Below are 19879 nucleotides of genomic sequence, written 5' to 3'. Positions count from 1 at the left end.
TAGGCTTAGCTACCATATATGTGTCTTGTACAGCCTACAAATACCCCTGTCAAATTTAGCCGAATTCAATATAGATCGATTTCAAGTATAGTTCCTCCACCTCACGTCTCACCATTTGTTATTCGGATCGTGCAATCAAGTTCGGAATATAATAGTCTGCCATGTTTGCTTAGATATAGCTACCATATATGTTTCATCCGATTTCGCATTTAAGCCGCCTTCACAGCCATAATGCACTCTACAGTAATGACGTTAAATATTATTTATATGTTCGATCGGAAGCTAATGAAATCTGAAGTCAACTTCTCAAATATAATTACCAAATATAAATCACTTGATCTACTATCCTATATTAGTTTTGATCATTTTGGTATACTCCACTAGGATACCCGACAATTCAGTTCGAACATCAGAAAATAATCATTGCCTTCGGTACTGTGAAGAAGCTTTTAAGGCAAACTGCAACACTTAAGCCACCTCAAACAAACATGGCAAACAAAAAACTGCAACAATGTATAAAGCGGTTCCAGCTATCCGTCCGACAACAAACCAACGATATTTGCTTGTCAGAATGTTTTCGTTTTTTTGCAGACGCAAAGAAATGTACATACAAACATTTTGTGTTCGCTAAAAATTCAATATTTGTACAAATAAAATAAATAACAAGAGCAAAGAGTGCATAAACGGATATTAGGGTGGTTAGGCGAAAATATTAAATTTCTGTATTTTATCCTTGAATTCCAACTAATTCTAAATGAAAAAAAAAATTATACTCGAATACTTACAATCAAATCGGCTTTGTGGATACTATTGTCCGTATAGAACACCAACAGTTCGGCCGACAGGGCCCGACAGCTGGGTTCACGTAATTTTGAGGCAAGCAGGAGGCAGGCAGCAGCTAGAATTTGCAAATGGGTTTTACGCACCGATTTTGTGGACAGGAAGCGATCCATGTAGTTGAGGGCCAAAAGTACAACTTCTTCTTGGCACTTCTCCTCGGCACAGACCTGAAATTTTGAACAAAAGAAAGAAAAACACAATGCTTAATAACACCATTGGAACGAGAGAGAAAAACGCAAATACTTCTTCAATAATAAGGAAATAGAGTGACAAATAAAAACACCAACGAAAATTCATTTGAAAAAAAGAACTCGTTCAACTTAACGACCTATGCTGGACATTGTTGTCCACTATTTGTTGCCATTTTTGCCTTGTTACTGGTTGGCCCACAGCACAATTCGGAAGTAATTTTGCTTTATTTCAATTATGCAAACACCACAAATAAGCATTTGAAAATTTACCGTAAGTGGCGGTCAAGACAGGAAATTGAGTTATTGAGCCGCTGTAAATTGATTTCGCGCAAAGGTAAAAAAAAGTTAGCTTGTTGTGTCTCTCTGTGTGTGTGCGTGTCAGTGTCGTTATTCCCAACACTATTCACATTGTGGTCAAATGGTTATTTGGTTAGAATAAAGCAAAAAAATAATATATAAAAAGAAATAGTAAAATCCCTTCGCCACAAATACAATGGCTTTTTAGGTATGTAAAGTCCATGGCAACAAGAGTTCGCAGAAAAAGAAAGTTATTTAAGAATTTCATTATGGCAACGGTGTGATTAGAACAAGTGTTTTGATATGTCTGGAAGTTTAGTTTAAACAAATTAAGAAATGTGCAAAATCATTTTGCCCACATAATTTAGGGTCTATTATTATTTATGGCTATTTGAACTTTAAATGACTGTTAATGAATGTCGAAAGAAAATAACAATTCTGAGTATATTTTTAAATATTTGGATTTAAATTTAATGCACAGAATTGACGTTTTTTTTTTTCTTTCGCACTCAATTTGTTCTTTATATATTCTACTACCCCAAATTGTTTTAAGAACATTAAAGATTAGCCAACAAATATGGATAAATATCATAAATCGACGTTCCAAAGAGTTTTGGTGGTTCCCGAATTCCGTGAACCAAGATAAACTAAATCAAATCTATTTCGTTTCCGGAGTTCTGAATTGCCGACATAATGTTTTTAGGAGATTAAACGTATCCAAATCTTGATAATTTGGTAACTTGGTAAATTATACACCAATAAGTCTTTAGCCCTTTGGCCATAAACCATTAACTTAAATGTTGACCATCAAGTATTTTACTTTGACTTGAAAAGATATGAAACAGATAGAGAAAGAGGGATATATAGAGAGGAAGAATGATTAATATGGAGCATTGACTCCCATTGATGTGACAACATAAACAACAGGTAATTTTCCGTTTACTGAGGTTCCAACAATGAGCTTAGGAGAGAGCAACTCTTACGTGTTGTTTTTGGCATTAATGGTAGAGAAAAGAGCTCAGCCAAATTCAATAAAAAAAGAGATTGTTTTAGAGAAAACTGAAATTGTATATTTCATTAAATTTTACAATTTATTTGATACGAAAGTTGTCAGAAATTCTTAATAAATATAATTAATAAAACATTGATTGAAATAAAGCGCAGCCTAGAACACATTGCTGGTCAACTATGATGTACGGAGAAAGAGTGGTATATAAAAAGAGGGTGCGGTATAGTGAGAGGATGATATAGAGCACACAAAGTATTTTCCAACTTGAAAGTTGATGTCAATTTCTCTTAGTTTTCTCAACTATCAGCAAATTTTTGTTAAATCATTTTTTTTATTTTGGACAATATTCAAGACCAAACCAAAAGAAAATGTCAATACCAGTTTTCTTTAAACTTATTTTTTTATTTTGCTTACCTATGATAAAGGGGGAATGATTGAGAATAGAGATAATGCTAAAAAGAGACGCGAGTAAAGACGCGACTTGATGGAAACCCACAAAATGATCGTGTTTACTTGCCAAAGAGGTCAGCTGAAAATGTGCACCTTCGGTTGGGCACCAGAACTCAAGCACCGTCCATAGTGATGGTGTGGGGCGCTCTAACAGCCGATGGTCAGTCGATGGTTCGGATACCAATCCGTTGAACTATTATATCTGGAGTATTTTGGAAAGCAAGGATGGCACTAAATAATACCAAAGTGTCGATCACCTCAAGCAAGCGCTTCGCCGGGAATGGGCCAAAATACCGCAGAGCAACATTCGGGCAGCGTGAGACGGTTTCATTTGACGTTTGTAGGCCATAATTCGTGCCAGAGGTGACCAATTCGAACAAATCTAATTTTCTAAAATTTGATGCTATTTCCGACATTTATGGCTTTCATTCAATAAAATTAAGAAAAATTAAAAAATTTTGGCGTTTGACTTTGTTGCAGTTTTTTATCTCACTCTGTTATTTTAACGATTTGAACATTACACAGCAATGAAGAGTATAAATTAGCCAATCCTGAGAACAACTCTTACTGATTTATGTTGTTATATATTTAAAAATGCAATGCAATTAAAATAAATAAAATAAGTAATAAAAATATTTACATCCAAACGAAGTGGAAATTTAGATGAATATGACTGTAACAACCCTTAGAAATAACAACATCTGTCAATGTTTTGTAGTGCAAAAGAATCACATCCTGACATTTAGATACGAATGTTTAACAAAAAAGAAAAACGATCTGTAATCAGTAACTGACGATGGTTTCTTCGACAAAAAATATTTAAAGACAGACAATAATAAAAAAATTACCCATAATTTGTATGGATTAAACAACACTACATGATTATCATTAATCACGTATGGAGGATAAAAGAAGAAAAAAAAAAACACTGAAAACACAAGATTGAAAAACTCACCCCGAGTTTTGTCAATCGATTCTGAAATAGTCCCAACAAAACGTTCAAGTCGCCAGTCGCTATTAACGTGGAATTAGCTGGCTGCCACTTTTTTCTATTCTATCTTTGGCTAATACCAATGATAATAATAAAAAAAGCTCCGTCACCCAAGCCAAGTTAGTTTCATGACTTGTCACAATTAAATGTTTTTTTTTTCTTCAGCGATGTGACGCAATTTCTTATTTTTCACTTACAAAACCGAAAAGGGGTGATGGCTAAATCATAATTTAACCAACTTCTGTCGATATGTTCGTGTGTGTGTCTATGTGGTTGGAGGTATGTACCAAACTAAGCAATCAACCAACATTAGTTGGGTCACATGCATACACTCACACATACACATTACATGCAAGGTACTTGAGATCTACGCTTAACAAAACATGTGTTACCCAGAATGGTGATCATCAACAACGGCCGAGTGTAATTTAATATCTGCGCACTGCAGAAATAAAGGAGAGCCCAAACAAATAAAACATCTTTTTATTAGCTCTTTAATAAAAACGTAAGACAGAATTAAATAAAATCACAAAATCAAGGAAAGCGGGAGACAGGGAGAGAACTTTAATAAAATGCTACATTTCCGGTATCAAACAGAACTTTAATAGGACCAGGGTGGAGGGGGCAATAAGAAACGATTGACACATAAAACGAAAGCAAACTCCAGCCACGTGGTTTGCAACAAAAGCTCTTCGTTTTAGTTCCGAGGCCACAGAAACGGAACTAAGGTTTAACTCTGTTTAAACGAATTACTGCTGCTGTTGTTGTTATCGATAACTTTGACACAAACGCAGGCGGTGAGAGACAAGGAGAGAGAGAGAGAGAGGGGAGGGGGGAAGCTAAGTATAAGTGAAAGATCAATGCGATTGTGAAGATGTCCAAAAAACATAACTCACATAATTGACAGCACTTCCTCAGAACAGGAAAAGTCAGCAGTCATCGTCATGGGCTGCTCATGGTATGGAGCTAACAACCGCACTACACCGTTTACATGCGAAATTAAGTAAACGATTATTAACGAATATTCCAAATGGAGTCGACGACTGTGAATTCATGAAAAATGCAAAAGCTCCCACAGCTATTTAAAAATTTAAAGAAAGTTGTTTTTCTTAAAACTGCTGACAATCAACAAAAATTTACTTAGCAAAATCAGCAGAAATGGCTCGAAAAGTAAAGAAGCGACTTGGTCTAACCCCGAAACAGTGGCAGAAGAAATGGCTAGTGAGCTGAACATATCGCAATATTCCATTCGGCAAATATTGAAAAATGAGATCAGGGTAAAGCCATTGAAATTCCAAAAAGTACAAGAACTTACGCCGAAACAGAAAGACAATAGACTCAAAAGAGCTAAAGATTTGCCTCGCTTGGCCGAAAGTGGTAAACTGCCGAATTTGGGTTTCTCCGATGAGAAAACATTCGTTGTCCAGCAGTTTGTAAACAAACAAAATGATCGAGTTTACTTGCCAAAGAGGTCAGTTGAAAATGTGCACATTCGATTGGCCACCAGAACTCAAGCTCCGGCCATGGTGATGACTTCATTTCCAGCGCACAATGGCCACAAAAAATTTCCGGATACCAACCCGTTGGACTTTTGTAATGGAGTATTTTGGAAAGCAATGTTGGCCATAAAAAATACCAAAGTGTCGATCACTTAAAGCAAGCACATCTCCGGGAATGGACCAAAATATCGCAGAGCAACATTCGGGCACCGTGTGACGGTTTCATTGGCCGTTTGAAGGCCATAATTCGTGCCAAGGTGACCAATTCGAACAAATCTAAACTTATTCTAAAATTTAATGCTATTTCCGAAAAATGAAAAAAAAATGTAAAAATTATGGCGTTTGACTTTGTTGCAGTTATTTTTTATCTCACCCTGCTTTCATGGAAAAAGTATAAATTATTTTTATTAGAATTATTATTTTACAATTGCTCTCATTGGTTAAGAATTATTTAAATAATTTAACGCGTGTGGTGGTCAATACAACTACCATTGTCTTTCAACCGACATGGCATTATGTCAAGACGTGCACCAGTATGCTCTGTAACCAAACACCACCATTTTCGCACCATGCCATAGAAAATTATATTTATGCAATTCTTTTGCACCTAATCCTAAAAAGTATCTTTTGAATACATATGAAATATTAATCTTTCTTTGAAAATATATTTGAAGTTCAATATTAAAAGTAAACGTTGCAATATACGTAAAGTCGATAGGTGGTACTACTAATACATGGGGCTTGGTTGGAAAATACGTCTTAAGAGAGTTATAGTTTAAAGGTAACGTAGTAGTGACTAAAATAACTAACATTTATTCACAGACGTTCAAATGTACTTTTAGTTTCATTTTAGTGATTTCCCAAGTACTTCAAGTCTGAATTCTTGTGGATGTTTTAATTTGTTTTACGTAGAGGAAACGGTGTTATACATTCTCACTTCACACACTTGTCTTCACTTCAGCATTGAAGAAGAAATAAAAGAAAAACATAAAAGTACAGAGGAGTATATTTAGGGTGCTTATCACTTATTGTGCATCAACATCTAATAAAAACATTGCCATACGCTAAAGTATTTACGCAGCCACTGGACGTAACGACAGATGCACGTCAATTTAATTCATCCATCCATTTCATTGACCACCAGAATTGTCGTAGATTCATTCATTCATTCGCTCACTCATTCACCCATCGGGAAGACGATTTCTCATATTTTTGCCTTTATTTTGCTGCTCCACTTTCTTCCTTGCTGCCACAAAAAAAAAAAAAATAAATAACTGAATTGGCATTTATATGTAGGCATGTGTATCTGCGAGAGTTGTCAGGCTTGTCATGAGTACAAGAACAAAAAACAACAACAACAGCAAAGAACGGACGCATCAATTCAGATCCGATGACATATATTTTTATGATCATTTTTTTAGTTGTGCAGATTATTTAAGCAAACAAAGGATTCCACTCATTGCCGCTAAAGTCAATACGACAAAACAGGGAGCTATAAACAAAAGGAAAAGCGCCCCCCACCAGAAACTCTTCCTTAGCCCTCGAACGTCAGACGCAACACCAACAACGACAGCGACAACAACGACAACACCGATCAAGTCCAATCTCATGATTATTTTTTGATTGGGAGAAACGCTCATATTTTATGAGATGCATATGGTTTTTTATGAATGAATGACATACTGCCGGCCTGATTGACTTGTTGGCATGCACAGCAAAGACAAACGGGGGGAGGGGAGTATACAAATCAGTCATCACCCAGAGATAAAGGCAATCGGGTGATAAGGTTCATTAATAAACTTTGTTTTTTAAAACAGCAGATGAGCGAGTGAAAATTATAGTATTTGCAAATATAATTATATCCTGCAATGAAAAGCGATCTTCGTTTTTGCTTATCCTGTTTTTTTATTATTTTAACATAAATCCATCATAGATACGTTATTCTCATTCCTGCATTGATTTCAGTCCTTAAAAATATTAAAAAAGAAATCGTATCACAAAAGTACGCTGTTCAATCGATCTATCGCAAACAACTATTTGCTTTAAATCATTAGATGATGCTCATTACAACTTCTTACACAGCGCACGGGTCTTTTAACTCGATATTCCATAACAATTGTTTGAAAATTGTACTGTATGTTATCGTTTTACGTGAAGGTCCACAGAGATTAAAAGTCCATAGGGAAAGTCTAAAGAGAATAAAATGAGAGAGGAATGTTACTGGAGAGGAAATGTATCAGCTGTTTTGTGTTTTTTTTTTTTTTTTCAGTCCAAAAAAAATAATTAGTCTTGCTCTTCCAAACGACCTTACTAAATATTAATATTAATTTTCGGAGATTTTCTACCGTTCTTTGGTTAAATAACAGGATGAGATAAAAAAACTGCAACAAAGTCAAATGCCATAATTTCTTTTTTTTTTTTGTATTTTATTGAATTTTAATGAAACCGTCACCGATGCCCAAATGTTGCTCTGCGGTATTTTGGCCAATTCCCGACACAATAGTCCAACGCTGGAAATGAAGCGAGGAACCTCATTTTGTAACCATTCTTGGGTGGTGCGTGCTGAGTCCTGTTGGAATATCCAAGGTCTGCGGCCAAACTGTTGGCGTGCTCAAGGCTTTAATACACCCCCCAGAATATTTTCGCGATAATATTCGGCATATATTCAGATGCCACGGTCGATTAATACGGGCGGAGAGCCACCATCGGCTGTTATGGCGGCCCACACCATCAGCATGGCCGGCGCTTGAGTTCTGGTGGCCAACCGAAGGTACACATTTTCAGATGACCTCTTTCTCAAGTAAACACGATCATTTTGTTTGTTTAAAAACTGCTGGACAACGAATTTTTTCTCATCGGAGAAAACCAAATTCGGCAGTACGCCACTTTAGCTCTTTTGAGTCTATTTTCTTTCTGTTGCGGTGTAAGTTCTAGCACTTTTTGCAATTTCAATGGCTTTACCCCGAGCTCATTTTTCAATATTTGCCGAATGGAATATTGCGATATTCGAACCATTTCTGATGATTTTGCTGTTTTCTTCCTTCCACTTCCTTGACGTTGGGCTGTGTAACCAGTATTACGGTAACGAGCGATGGTACGAGACACAAAAGATTTATTCAAATTTAAATGCTGGAGTGCTCTAACGATAGCCACTTGTGGTTTTCCAGCCAAATATAAAGAGATCACACTATCACGCTTGAATTTTGAATTCTCACCAAAATTCTTTTGTAAGCTTGTGAACAATATAATGACCTGGTACTGGATTAATTTTAACAGCTGTCGGACAAGTGGCTTAGAAATGACAGCATTCTGCAGTTGGTTGCAGTTTTTTCATCTCACCCTGTATGCCATGCCAGAGGTAACATTTCTCTTTTTCTTTATTTATTTTACAAATTTATATGTTTATTATTTACAAATTGATAATTTATTAAAATGCAGTTTATTGGGTTATGAAAATTCAAAGTATAGAACTGTTTGCGACCATATTGGTCAGGTGACAGATGTAAATATTACAATTCAATTTTGAAATTCTACCTCTTGTTTAGCATAGAACATTTTTTTTTTTGTCTCGATAGGCTAATACATTTAAAAAAATCACACATTTCAATTTTATTTACTCTCACACTCGTTCGCCAGTCATGATATTTCCATTTTATGGTCTTCTCATAAATTATATGACGCCTTTGTGGCCGGTCTGTGAGATAAGATGAATCCTCCTAATTCATTGGAGATTGTGGGATCAGCTCAAAGTTCTCATCGAATCGCTGTGTCTTTTGCCACAGAAAAGACCCGTAACGAAACACATGTCGCACTTGGTCTACGACGAAGAAATTTGCAGGGAATTGTTTTTGCCTTTGTTGTTGTTTATTATTTTTTTCTTTGCTCGATTTTCGGTTGCTTTTATTTACCAGTTCACAATATCTCAACGTAGAATGTGATAAACGCAAAGCATGGGAAACATCTTTCGGCAGCATAGGAACAACAACAAGAGCAAATGTGAATAGCTTAGCTGCTATTCCAATTCAAAAGAAAACAAACGAAAATTTGCACGTTGTTTCCATGCCGCCAATGTTCAACCAAAGCTCAAATTTAAGGTATAGCATATGAGAAAAGCTCTTCTCTGTTTTTCCGTTATATTATCCACTCTAATATGTCGCTTAAGATAATTAATGGGTAGATAGTAAACATCGCTTATGAAGCTTAAACTGAACTAAGGTGGCAAACAATTCTGCAAAAATTAATCATTTTTCACAGTTTGAGTAATGTCTATATCTGACAACGTTTCGATCCAATAATTGATTCAGCCGAAAGTACGCTGTAAGCTATCTTCGTGAGCTAGCCATATCTCACAAACAAATTTCAATGTAATTAAAATATAAATTTTGGTAAATTGTTGGCATTTTTCGTTAAGAATTATTTAATAAAAATATGTTTCAAAATATTGTTAAACCTAGATACACAACCGCAATTCCTTAAGATTCCACAGTGCTACCGTGAAAACCAAAAGGGTTTAAGTATTTGGATCAGACATTTTTAGTTGCTCTTCATATAACCTTAATCAAGTTTTCGGGATAAAGCCATTGAAATTCCAAAAAGTACAAGAACTTAAACCCAACAGGAAGAAAATAGGCTCAAAAGAGCTAAAGAGTTGCTTCGCTTGGCCGAAAGTGGTGAACTGTCGAATTTGGTTTTCTCCGATGAGAAAACATTCGTTGCCCAGCAGTTTGTAAACAAACAAAATTATCGTGTTTACTTGCTAAAGAGGTCAGCTGAAAATGTGCACCTTCGGTTGGCCACCAGAACTCAATCGACCGTGGCATCAGAATAAATGCCGTATATTATCCGGAAAATATTCTGGAGGGTGTATTAAAGCCTTGGGCACGCAAACATTCCATTCCAACAGGACTCAGCACCATCGCACTCAGCACTCTCAACTCAACTCAAGAATGGTTACAAAATGAGGTTCCTCGCTTCATTTCCAGCGCACATTGGCCACCAAAATCTTCGGATACCAATCCGTTGGACTATTATATCTGGGGTATTTTAGAAAGCAAGGTTGACAACAAAAAATACCAAAGTTTCGATCACCTCAAGCAAGCGCTTCGCCGGAAATGGCCAAAATACCGCAGAGCAACATTCGGCCAGCGTGTTTCCTTGGCCGTTAGAAGGACATAATTCGTGCCAAAGGTGACCAATTCGAACAAATCTAAACTTATTCTAAAATTTGATGCTAAATCCGACTTTTTTTGCTTTCATTCGATAAAATTTAAAAAAAAAAAATAAATAAAAATTATGGCGTTTGACTTTGTATATTTTCATTGAATTCCATTTGAATGCATAATTCAAAATAATACTTTGACACTTAATGGTCGGTCATTCGATTTGTTTTTAAGTCGTGCCGGAAAACTAAATTTCCATTACTCTTCATGGAATACGATAATCGCGTGCCTTATAGCAATCCCATTTCCTTCAGTATAATAGCTGGATGTTCTCATAATTTCACACTTAATTTTTTTGTAGAGACAAACTCATTTCAATTGGAAAATTAATAATTTATGTGTGTTATAGTTTTGAAGTAATGCCCCCTAGCCCGTATTTTACGAAGGAAGTCATCATTCGATAATATTTTCCATATTTCATTAAATTAAATAATTATTGTTTAGCTGTCACAAATTAAAACCTATTTTCAAGAAATAAAATATTTTACAATTTAGATAACAAATTTTGTTTCAAAATGCCAACTATTCAGAGATTTATTTTTGTAGGAAGAACTATGATTTAAAAATTAAATACATTTCGGATTTAAAAAATTGTTGTTATTAAATTATTAATAAATTTCGGTTTTACATGATATATCCAACATGGGTTCCTGTTATTATTATTATTATTATATTAATTATTTTAATTTCCCTCATTTGCTCCCCAAACCTGACCCCATCTCTCTGTCTCTCTCTTTCGCTTAGATTACATACACATTTTTCTCAGTGTATCTTTGGCCAAAGTTAATAAAAAATAAATTGAGTTTAATTTACAACTATGGCTGGGAATTTGCTTCGAACCAGTTTCTTGCTGTTAAAAAATTCTTTGTTTCTTGAACTCTTGCCGAGTCGGCAGTCTACAACACATAGCAAATTTTTCAAATTTGCAAAAAATAACAACAGCCTATTAATAATTTGTAAATATTTCCATCCATTCATATTATTTGTTGGTGATTTTTGTTTTTGTTATGGATAAATATAAAAGGAAATACAAACAATGGGGTTTAAATCAAAAATTTAACAAAAAAATCGCACATCGTTTGACCATATCGGTTAGAAACTACGCAAAAATGTTATTGCCATCAACAAGCAATCGTCACCGTCGCCGTCGTCGTCATCATCTTCAACGGAGCGAAACGTGCAAAAACGCTGGAGTGTTACCTCGCAAAGAATAGTGCGTTATGTTTCCACTCAAAGACAGTTGCTATCAGCAGCAGTTGGTTGGTTCTCTACATTCATCTGTTTTGTTAGTAGATTTCAAGGCCAACAATCATCGGCGATACAAAGCTTACGCATGTATACGCCACCGCAATAATGGGCTATAATTTCTCCAAAAAATCGATAAATTATAGAATAGCAAATCATAATTATTGTATATTCTATTTTGCAATTAAAAACTAATTGAAAGTGGGCTATATTTCGGAATTGATAAATACACACACACACATACATACAGACAGACAAGGGACATGGAAATGTCACTTAGACAGACAAGTTTAATCGTTGGAAATATGGGCGATGACTTTAAAATCTGTTATTCCTCGCCTTTGAAGACGTTAGACATTTTCAATCGGCGTTCTGCCACCATTTCTAAAAAATCAACCATGTTTCGCTTCATTTTTTAATAATTCTAACACTAGAGCAAGCTTTCGAGTGAATTTATCCAAAAGATTTACTTTGGTTTCCAAGTTTTTACTTTTCAATTTCTACTGTTCTCAGAGTATAGTTTTGGTATGTTTTTCGCCTCAACAAGGGAAGAAGCAGGGGCAGCCGCACCAGCAGCAGAATGATAGATGTTAAGTAAATGCCTGTGATAAAAATCAAGTGCACGAATTACCAACACTTCATTCTGATTACAAAAGTTCAACAGAGTACAAAGAATTTGATGAGGACGACAACAAAAACAATAGCAGCAACAACAAGTGGTGAGCTGCAACTCACAGCAGTTGTGTGGCTGGAATATATATAGCGTGTTGAAGTCTTTTTATGATATAAAACCGAAAGCGAACCATTTTATTTATGTGCCCCACAAACCGTTGTGTTTTATTGCATTTTCAGAAACGTTTAAGACGCACGCGCAGAGTCAGACTCGACGAGTTCTAATTAAGCGGTAGGTTGTGAATGAATGGGATGGGATGGATGGCTGCCTGGTTGGTGGGTCGGTGGTTTGTTGCTTAATGCCTGCGTCTCCATGATGATCCAGACCAGTTCTGAAGTTGGCACCACCGACTTGTTGGGTGGTGATTTCAATTTTGTTTCATTTTGCGGAAGTTAGATGCGAGATGGAGGATCTGATTTTTGGCTCCAACACTAATGAAAAAGCCATGTTTCTTTGGATAAGGCGATACTGATGATAGTGGTGGTGTTGAAACGTATACAGTGTGGGCCATGAATAATAGAAGGTAAACCAATGTCTGATGGTGCTCTCCGCAAACAATGTTGTAACAACAAACAAAAGAAAATAGCGCATGTTTGAAATAATTCAAGAATATCGAGACGGCAGACAGAAATGTTTGTGAAATAAATTAATAAATTAGAAGATAAGCAGATGAGGCATACTACCCTACCACTAAATAGAAAGCCCCGTTGCATCGGGCAGAATGCAGAATGCCTCAAGAGACAATGCAATTTTATGGCAGTGTTAAATAGAAAAACACCTCAAAGTTGGCAAACACGCCAAGAAATCAAGAGTTGACACAAACCATCGGTTCCACACTGCTGTGTTATTCCCTTTCTACTGGCTTCTTGTTCAACTCCTCCTAACATCCATGGAGTTCAATGACCTTAGAAGAGCCAACTTTGCGGTTTGCTGGAAATGCAATCAACAGCAAACGTAGATGAAAATATAATGCCAACAACAACTTATTTTGTTTTTTGTTATTCTTCCTAGAGTTTTTCTTTTTGTGGATTGGGGTAGGTTAGTTAGCGCTTAGACATGATAGTGTCCGGCTATGATGACGACGGCGACGAAGACGACACCCTGTCTCGTGGCCATTGAGCAACAGCAGTTCGTGTTTTTACGCTTTAGTGCATCGCTTCTTAAGCTAAGCAAAACAGAACAAAAAAACACCAACATCGAGCAGCAAAAGGCAAACTATTCCGACAATTAAGCGTCAAGTGGGCACCCATTCCCAACTCAGATGAACAATTTTATTCATTTGGGTTATTATCGTAAAAGACATGCAATCAAAGTGCATTCGAATGAAAAGGGGCCATCTATCTCCGTGTTTTCGTTTCTAATGACAGCCCACTCCGCCGAAGAGCATCATATCACAACAGCCACCACCACCACCAATCTGTTTAACACTTAGGGTTCATGGAGCATAACATGTGGTCCGGAACAAACTTTATCAAATGAGAACAACACTTGTTGCATTTCCCCCTCATTTCTTGAAAAAGAACAGATAATCAATATTGCTGCCCGAGGGAGCACATTCATCTTAACGGTGAGTTGTTATTCCTGGAAACATAAAACAATATTTTTTTGAGGAAAAAATAATACAAAATCGTAGATTTTGGTCTTCAAATATCATCTCAAAGAAACTGTACCGAATATTACGTCCACCTGTAACGGCCATGAGTTGTAAATAGTCCATGTTACCTGCTTCATTTCATCCAACAACAAAATTAAATACAACATAATAGAATGGTAATAATAGATCCGGCTTAGGAATTATTACGCTTTGGAAAAAAAACAGATAGTCTGAAAACAATAAGCAAATTGGTTTAGGAAGTACGTTTTGACAGTAGTAAATACCTTCAAAGCAGCAAGAAATTTAACTTCTAACCATTCTTGTGTGGCGCGTGCTGAGTGCGGTGGTGCTGAGTCCTGTTCAAGGCTTTAATACACTCTCCATAATATTTTCTCGATAATGATCATGAATAACTTTTTTTCTGGTAAATTCTCACCAAAATGCTTTTAAACGCTTGGAAACAATATAATGAGCTGTCACTGGAACAATTTTAACAACTGTGGGTAAAATATGGCAGCAGTCTTTAGTAGGTTGCAGTTCTTTCATCTCACCCTGTACTTTGCATGTAAAATCTGTACAGTTTTTATAATTTTTGGTATACTGGTAATACGGAGAGTATGTAGTTGTTTTAAAATCTGTTTTATAATCCTATAAATGATACTGAGTGAGTCAGTAAAAATTTTAAAACTCTCAGTAACTCATTAATGCAGGTTGTATTTCCAATTCACTCTCATTTACTTGGATTTGGGTTATCGAAAAGCATTTAGTACTGTTTTGTACAAATTATTGCAGTATTTGAGGTGCTTAAAGTGGCTTGTGCGCTCACAAAATACGGAAAACTTCAGTTGAGATCGAGTGAAGTGAAATTTCATTAAAGTATTTCATGTAAAATCTAAATTTAGGATTTAATCATTATTCAATGGCCAAATGCTGTGCTCATGTAATAAACCATGTGGTCGTACGAACGCACATCAATGTACAATCATCATTGACAAAATCATTACTGCCAACACAACGCAACAAGTTTTAAATGCCGAACACAAAATAGCGTTCTGTCTGTGTTGGTAGCAGCCAGCGCACCCATCATAAAATAGAAGCACTCAACTCATCTTCTAAGAGGAATATTTTTGGTTTTTTTAAGGAAAAATCGAAAATACGATCGTCATCATCCCCAAAAAATTGAAAATTATTTCACGGAGGCATTATTCATGCCGTAGAGAAGGAAGCATAAGCAGATAAAAGTAACAGTCGACGAAGCAACAACACACAAAAGAAGTGAATGGGCAGACGGACAGACGGGCGGACAACAAACCCCTGTACGTTGTTTTTAGCTGTTTACTTAAGGTTCGGTAGATGCGTTGGAGAATCGTTTACCATTCGGCCGGCCCACAGTTAGCTGGTACTCGTTAGGTACACGGCCGTGTTGGGCCAAGTGTGCGTTTCGTTTAAGTACGAAACCAAAACACGTGTTTTTCTTCATTCGATAATTTTTGGATGTTTTCGGCTCTCACTGCATCACAAAATTTCAATTGCCGGCACCACTTAGGGGAAAAGGTACAAAATTATTGGTAATCGACGAGGAGCGTCGTCATTTCTTGAGACGTGTGTAAGTGATTGGCTGCCTTTGGGGGCCAAATATATTAAATCTCTCCACCGAAGAAGTTACTTTCAAAAGCTTCCGGAATGATTATTCCCAGAAAAAGGAGCTGCCGAACACACATCAAAAGATTTTTTATCACCTCGCACTGTTGTTGTTAACATTTGATGTGTGCTAATTTTAAAGGTCAACTTTTTGATTGGTTTTATGTGTGCCAATTTGAGCAAAAAAACTACACGTCGGCTGACTGACTGGCGGTCCTTTAGAAATTCAAAACATGATGTGGCATATCGAACAGGTAAAGTGGGCATATCGAATATGTTGATAGAATTGTGTCAAATTTTAGTAAAATTTTAGTTATTCTCAAAGGTTTGATTGGATGAATACATATAGGTATGCAAAATGCAGCTGATATACCAATATGTACATACGTCCATACGAATGTAATAAAAGGTAATCAAAAATATGAAATGTTTTGGGGATTTTTTTCGAAGAAGCAAATACATTTTTTTTAAATTAAAAACTATTCTCAAAATAACTCTTAATACGTATAACTTAAAATGGGTAAATCTATCTACAAAAAATGGGTAAATTGTAACTTCATATTATTAAAAGTCAATCAGGCGTCTCACCCAGATGAGGGCAACACAAGAAAGTGGAGAAACGCTGATTTTTGTGTTCAATCGCTTTTCCGTCGTACACTCTCCCTTTTGTCGGTCTGATTTTGGTCGACGATGCTCTAAATTATATACCAGAAAAAATTTCTGGAAAGCAAAAACCCTGAGATGGTATTTAGAAATGAACGAATGAAATGGACCTCTACCCGTCACATTGTTGAATTAGTGGTCATAGCAGTCTCCAAAATTTAATACGTACGTTTCAGTTTGCTGAAGCAGCATCCACCAATAAGCTCCTTAGAACTGAGCGCAGAAACATCTTTCGTTTGCCCTTACCCTATATATTCCATTTTTAACAATGCTCAAATTTAAAACGTTTGAAAAAAAAAAAAAATAAAACGCAATTTAGCCCCACAACAAATTATGGTCACATTTATGTGGACTGCAATAACCAAACCCGAAACTAAGAAATACAGTGACGGAAAAATTAATAGCACATCTTATAACGATTACAAAGAGGGTTTAGGTTTTTTGATTCTTCGCTGGAATAATAAATTTTAAGAGTAGTTTGCACATATTACTAGCGATAAATTCACAATTTTGTATTCAATATTAAACAACTTTGTATGGATGGAAGCTCCAAGTTTTTAAATAAACATTTTTATTAAATATAACGACTTAAAGAAAAACCGCTCATTTCCACATTTATGAATATGATGTTACCGAACATAAACGGGAACGAAACAATTCAGAAAATAATTGTGAAATTCCATTCCTAGACTAATTGAATTTCTTCGCTATTCCATGCCTTCACTAGCCATACTTATTATCAAATATATCTGTGGCTGTGAACGTTACATTTGTGGTTTGGAGATGACAGCCGAAAAAGAAAACAATCATATAATTAAATTCTTTGGTCACAGGCGACATTATTTCGTATCGAGTAATGAAAGTTACAAAGTTCAGGTAGCCAGGTAGATAGACGGGTATACCGACAAAGAAGAAACCACAAACATATCAAAGCCCCTTTGGAGGGCCATATGTTTACATTGAAGAACAAGCAAAAACTGATTACACCAACAATTGTTGTAAAATACAATTCAAGCCTAACATCAACCTTTTTTTCTGAGCCTACAAACGGAGAAAAGTTAATGACAACAATAATATAATAATATTATACCTATAATGCTGCAAAAGCCAATGACCAGCAACAATGAAATATTGTCAAACTGTTTTTGTCGAACTATTCTGACACACACACATACATACAGTTGCGCACAGTCTCACACACGAGTTCAATACGGATATATTTGTCCACGAAATCTGTTCCCAAATGTATTTCTAATATTATAGCCAGCAAGCCAGCCAGTTGCCATCATCCGATCATGTTCGCTGCTTTTAGAAAGCAAATCGTCACGTTTTTTCTGTCAATTGGTTTAACGTGGACCGAGACGCACAAAATGCTAGCAGATCAAAACGATTTATGACAAGTAATTTTGCCACAAAATTGTTCTTCATTGTTCAATAATATTTTGATTTGTTAATAAGAGGAAGCAAAAAAATTCAAAATATGTGGGTGCTTTTTTTAATTTTCCATGTATGTAAAATTATTTACCGCAGATATGATCTATGGGAGTCAGTTATCTATTTTTATATTTGTACATTCATTAGCATTGTTTTTAAACTGTTGCTCAATACGATCCATTTAAAGAAAAAGAGGTGTGAAAATCCACTTTTTATTTATTTTTGAATGGAAATTTTCACAAGAAAAAAGTTTGGAACTATCGACAATGCAGTTTACAAAAAAAAAAAAAAAATACTTGTAGTCGATTAGATGTAAAAATGTGTGTTTTCGTGAGATTATTTTGAAGATCTTGAACGACAGATATTTGTTAACTCTGGGCATGGGGCTACTCATTAAATAAAGACTTTTCGCTGTTGGAATATAACATGACCAATAGCTTAGAAGATTATTGCACGAAAATGCCCAAATTAGTTTGCAGCAGCATGATTCAGCCACATGTACGGTCGTTTTCCTCCCTGGGAAAAATGTTAAGTCTATATTGAGAAAAGAGACCAAATACGATCCTAATGTAAAGTAGACACACACTCAAAAATTCACGCATTATTTGTCTTGAATACCGACCTCAATAGGTACATTTTTTATAGCACTGATGCCCCTGATGATGATGTTTAGATTTTGAAATAGGTACCCACAATTCAAAACGAATGAAATATTAGATCAACTCTTTGGATCTCGTAAACTTGTTCGTGTTTAATTAGATTAACATAATTCACACCTCCAAATTCTCTCAGTGTAGTGCAGCCCCGCAGCTCCAATTGGAATTTGACAACGTTGCCTTTTCCCCATGTCCCCCCCACACACACATATATATATACGTACATAAAGATTATATTCTCTTATACGACCGGCATTTAACAACAACAATAACAAACCGAAATAAATGATATACACCACGAGTGGATTTAAAGAAGGAGAAAGCATTTTAGGCTACGTACAGAGGAGCAGTGCAAAACGAGGATGACTGTTCGACCGATCGACTGCCCGGCCAAACGACCATCTGATTGCGCAGTAATAAAATTTGCCAAAATTGTATTCAAAGAATTGAAATAACAAGCAAAAAACAAACAGGCTGCTGTTTTTGCTTTTGTTGTTTTGTTGTTTTTTTTTTCTTTTTCTTTGTTTAATGCGTATGTAGATGAAGATGAATGTGTTTGTAATGATAAAGAGAGAAAGGAGAGAGAAGAGCCGAACCGAACCGAACTGAACAGAATATATAGCCGCAGTCAATCCGCACTCCCCAAACATGTGTGTTCATATGTGTCAAGCAATGGGGAAAAGGGGTATATTGGTCATATTGGCACATACATATATAGGTATGTGCGTGTTACCAAGAAGTCGAAAAAAGGTAATCAGCTGATCGCCAAAATACTTGTTTTCTTTGCGAGTCGACCGCCCGCTCGCCGTCTAACCCTATCAGGCCAGCTGCTTGGCCATGGAAGTGATAAAACATCCAACACGTTGACATTAGAAAGGTATAGGACGGCAGCGGGCGATTGCTGTTCCAAAAGTAAAGAGTCAGTGTTAAACGCCGAAAGAGAGCGCATTCTTTATTCACAGCTCGTCGTTTTCAGTTTTTATTTTACTTGTCATATCTCGCACAAGTTTGGTTTTTTAAACTTTTCTTATCGATTCTTGTTGTTGTTACAAAGTTGTCCTACCCTTGTTGTTGATTTTATTTGTTAATTTGTTAGTCGTGTACGCGTATGAATGAATCAAGAATGACGTTATTAGTCCAGGTCTCCATCAGACTTTTGATATCAGAAGAATTTAAGTTTTGTTCTTGCATTTGTAAGAATTGTCTCTGATAAAACTACCTATAAAGAAAAACGCGAAGACACACACACACACACGCCCACATGGACATATGAAGAAAGCTACCCCTCTGAAATTATACACACCTAGCATACATTTTTATGCTCCAATGACAACTATCAAATTGTTGCAACAATTAAGCACTATCTACAAAACGAAAATTAAGGGTAACACATCAAGCGACTTAACGAAATTGGGATAACCAGCAGGTCTCACATTTCCCCCTCAGTTTGAACTTCGACCCATATCCTACATGTCCA

The 19879-nt window shown here is 36.0% G+C and overlaps 1 protein-coding gene across 1 annotated transcript in view; it reads right to left on the bottom strand.

The window, feature by feature from the left end:
• The window catches only part of LOC101899635 (G2/mitotic-specific cyclin-A), a 58256-nt gene that overhangs the window by 31342 nt on the left and 7035 nt on the right, over positions 1-19879 (bottom strand). The window contains exon 2 of the mRNA XM_059121627.1: positions 786-1007. Within this exon, the coding sequence (XP_058977610.1) occupies positions 786-1007 (222 nt within the window). The remainder of the gene's footprint in view (positions 1-785; positions 1008-19879) is intronic.

The sequence above is a fragment of the Musca domestica genome, unplaced genomic scaffold (genome assembly GCF_030504385.1).
Source record: "Musca domestica strain aabys unplaced genomic scaffold, Musca_domestica.polishedcontigs.V.1.1 2, whole genome shotgun sequence".
NCBI lineage: Eukaryota > Metazoa > Arthropoda > Insecta > Diptera > Muscidae > Musca > Musca domestica.
This window is presented reverse-complemented; position numbering and strand designations above follow the sequence as displayed.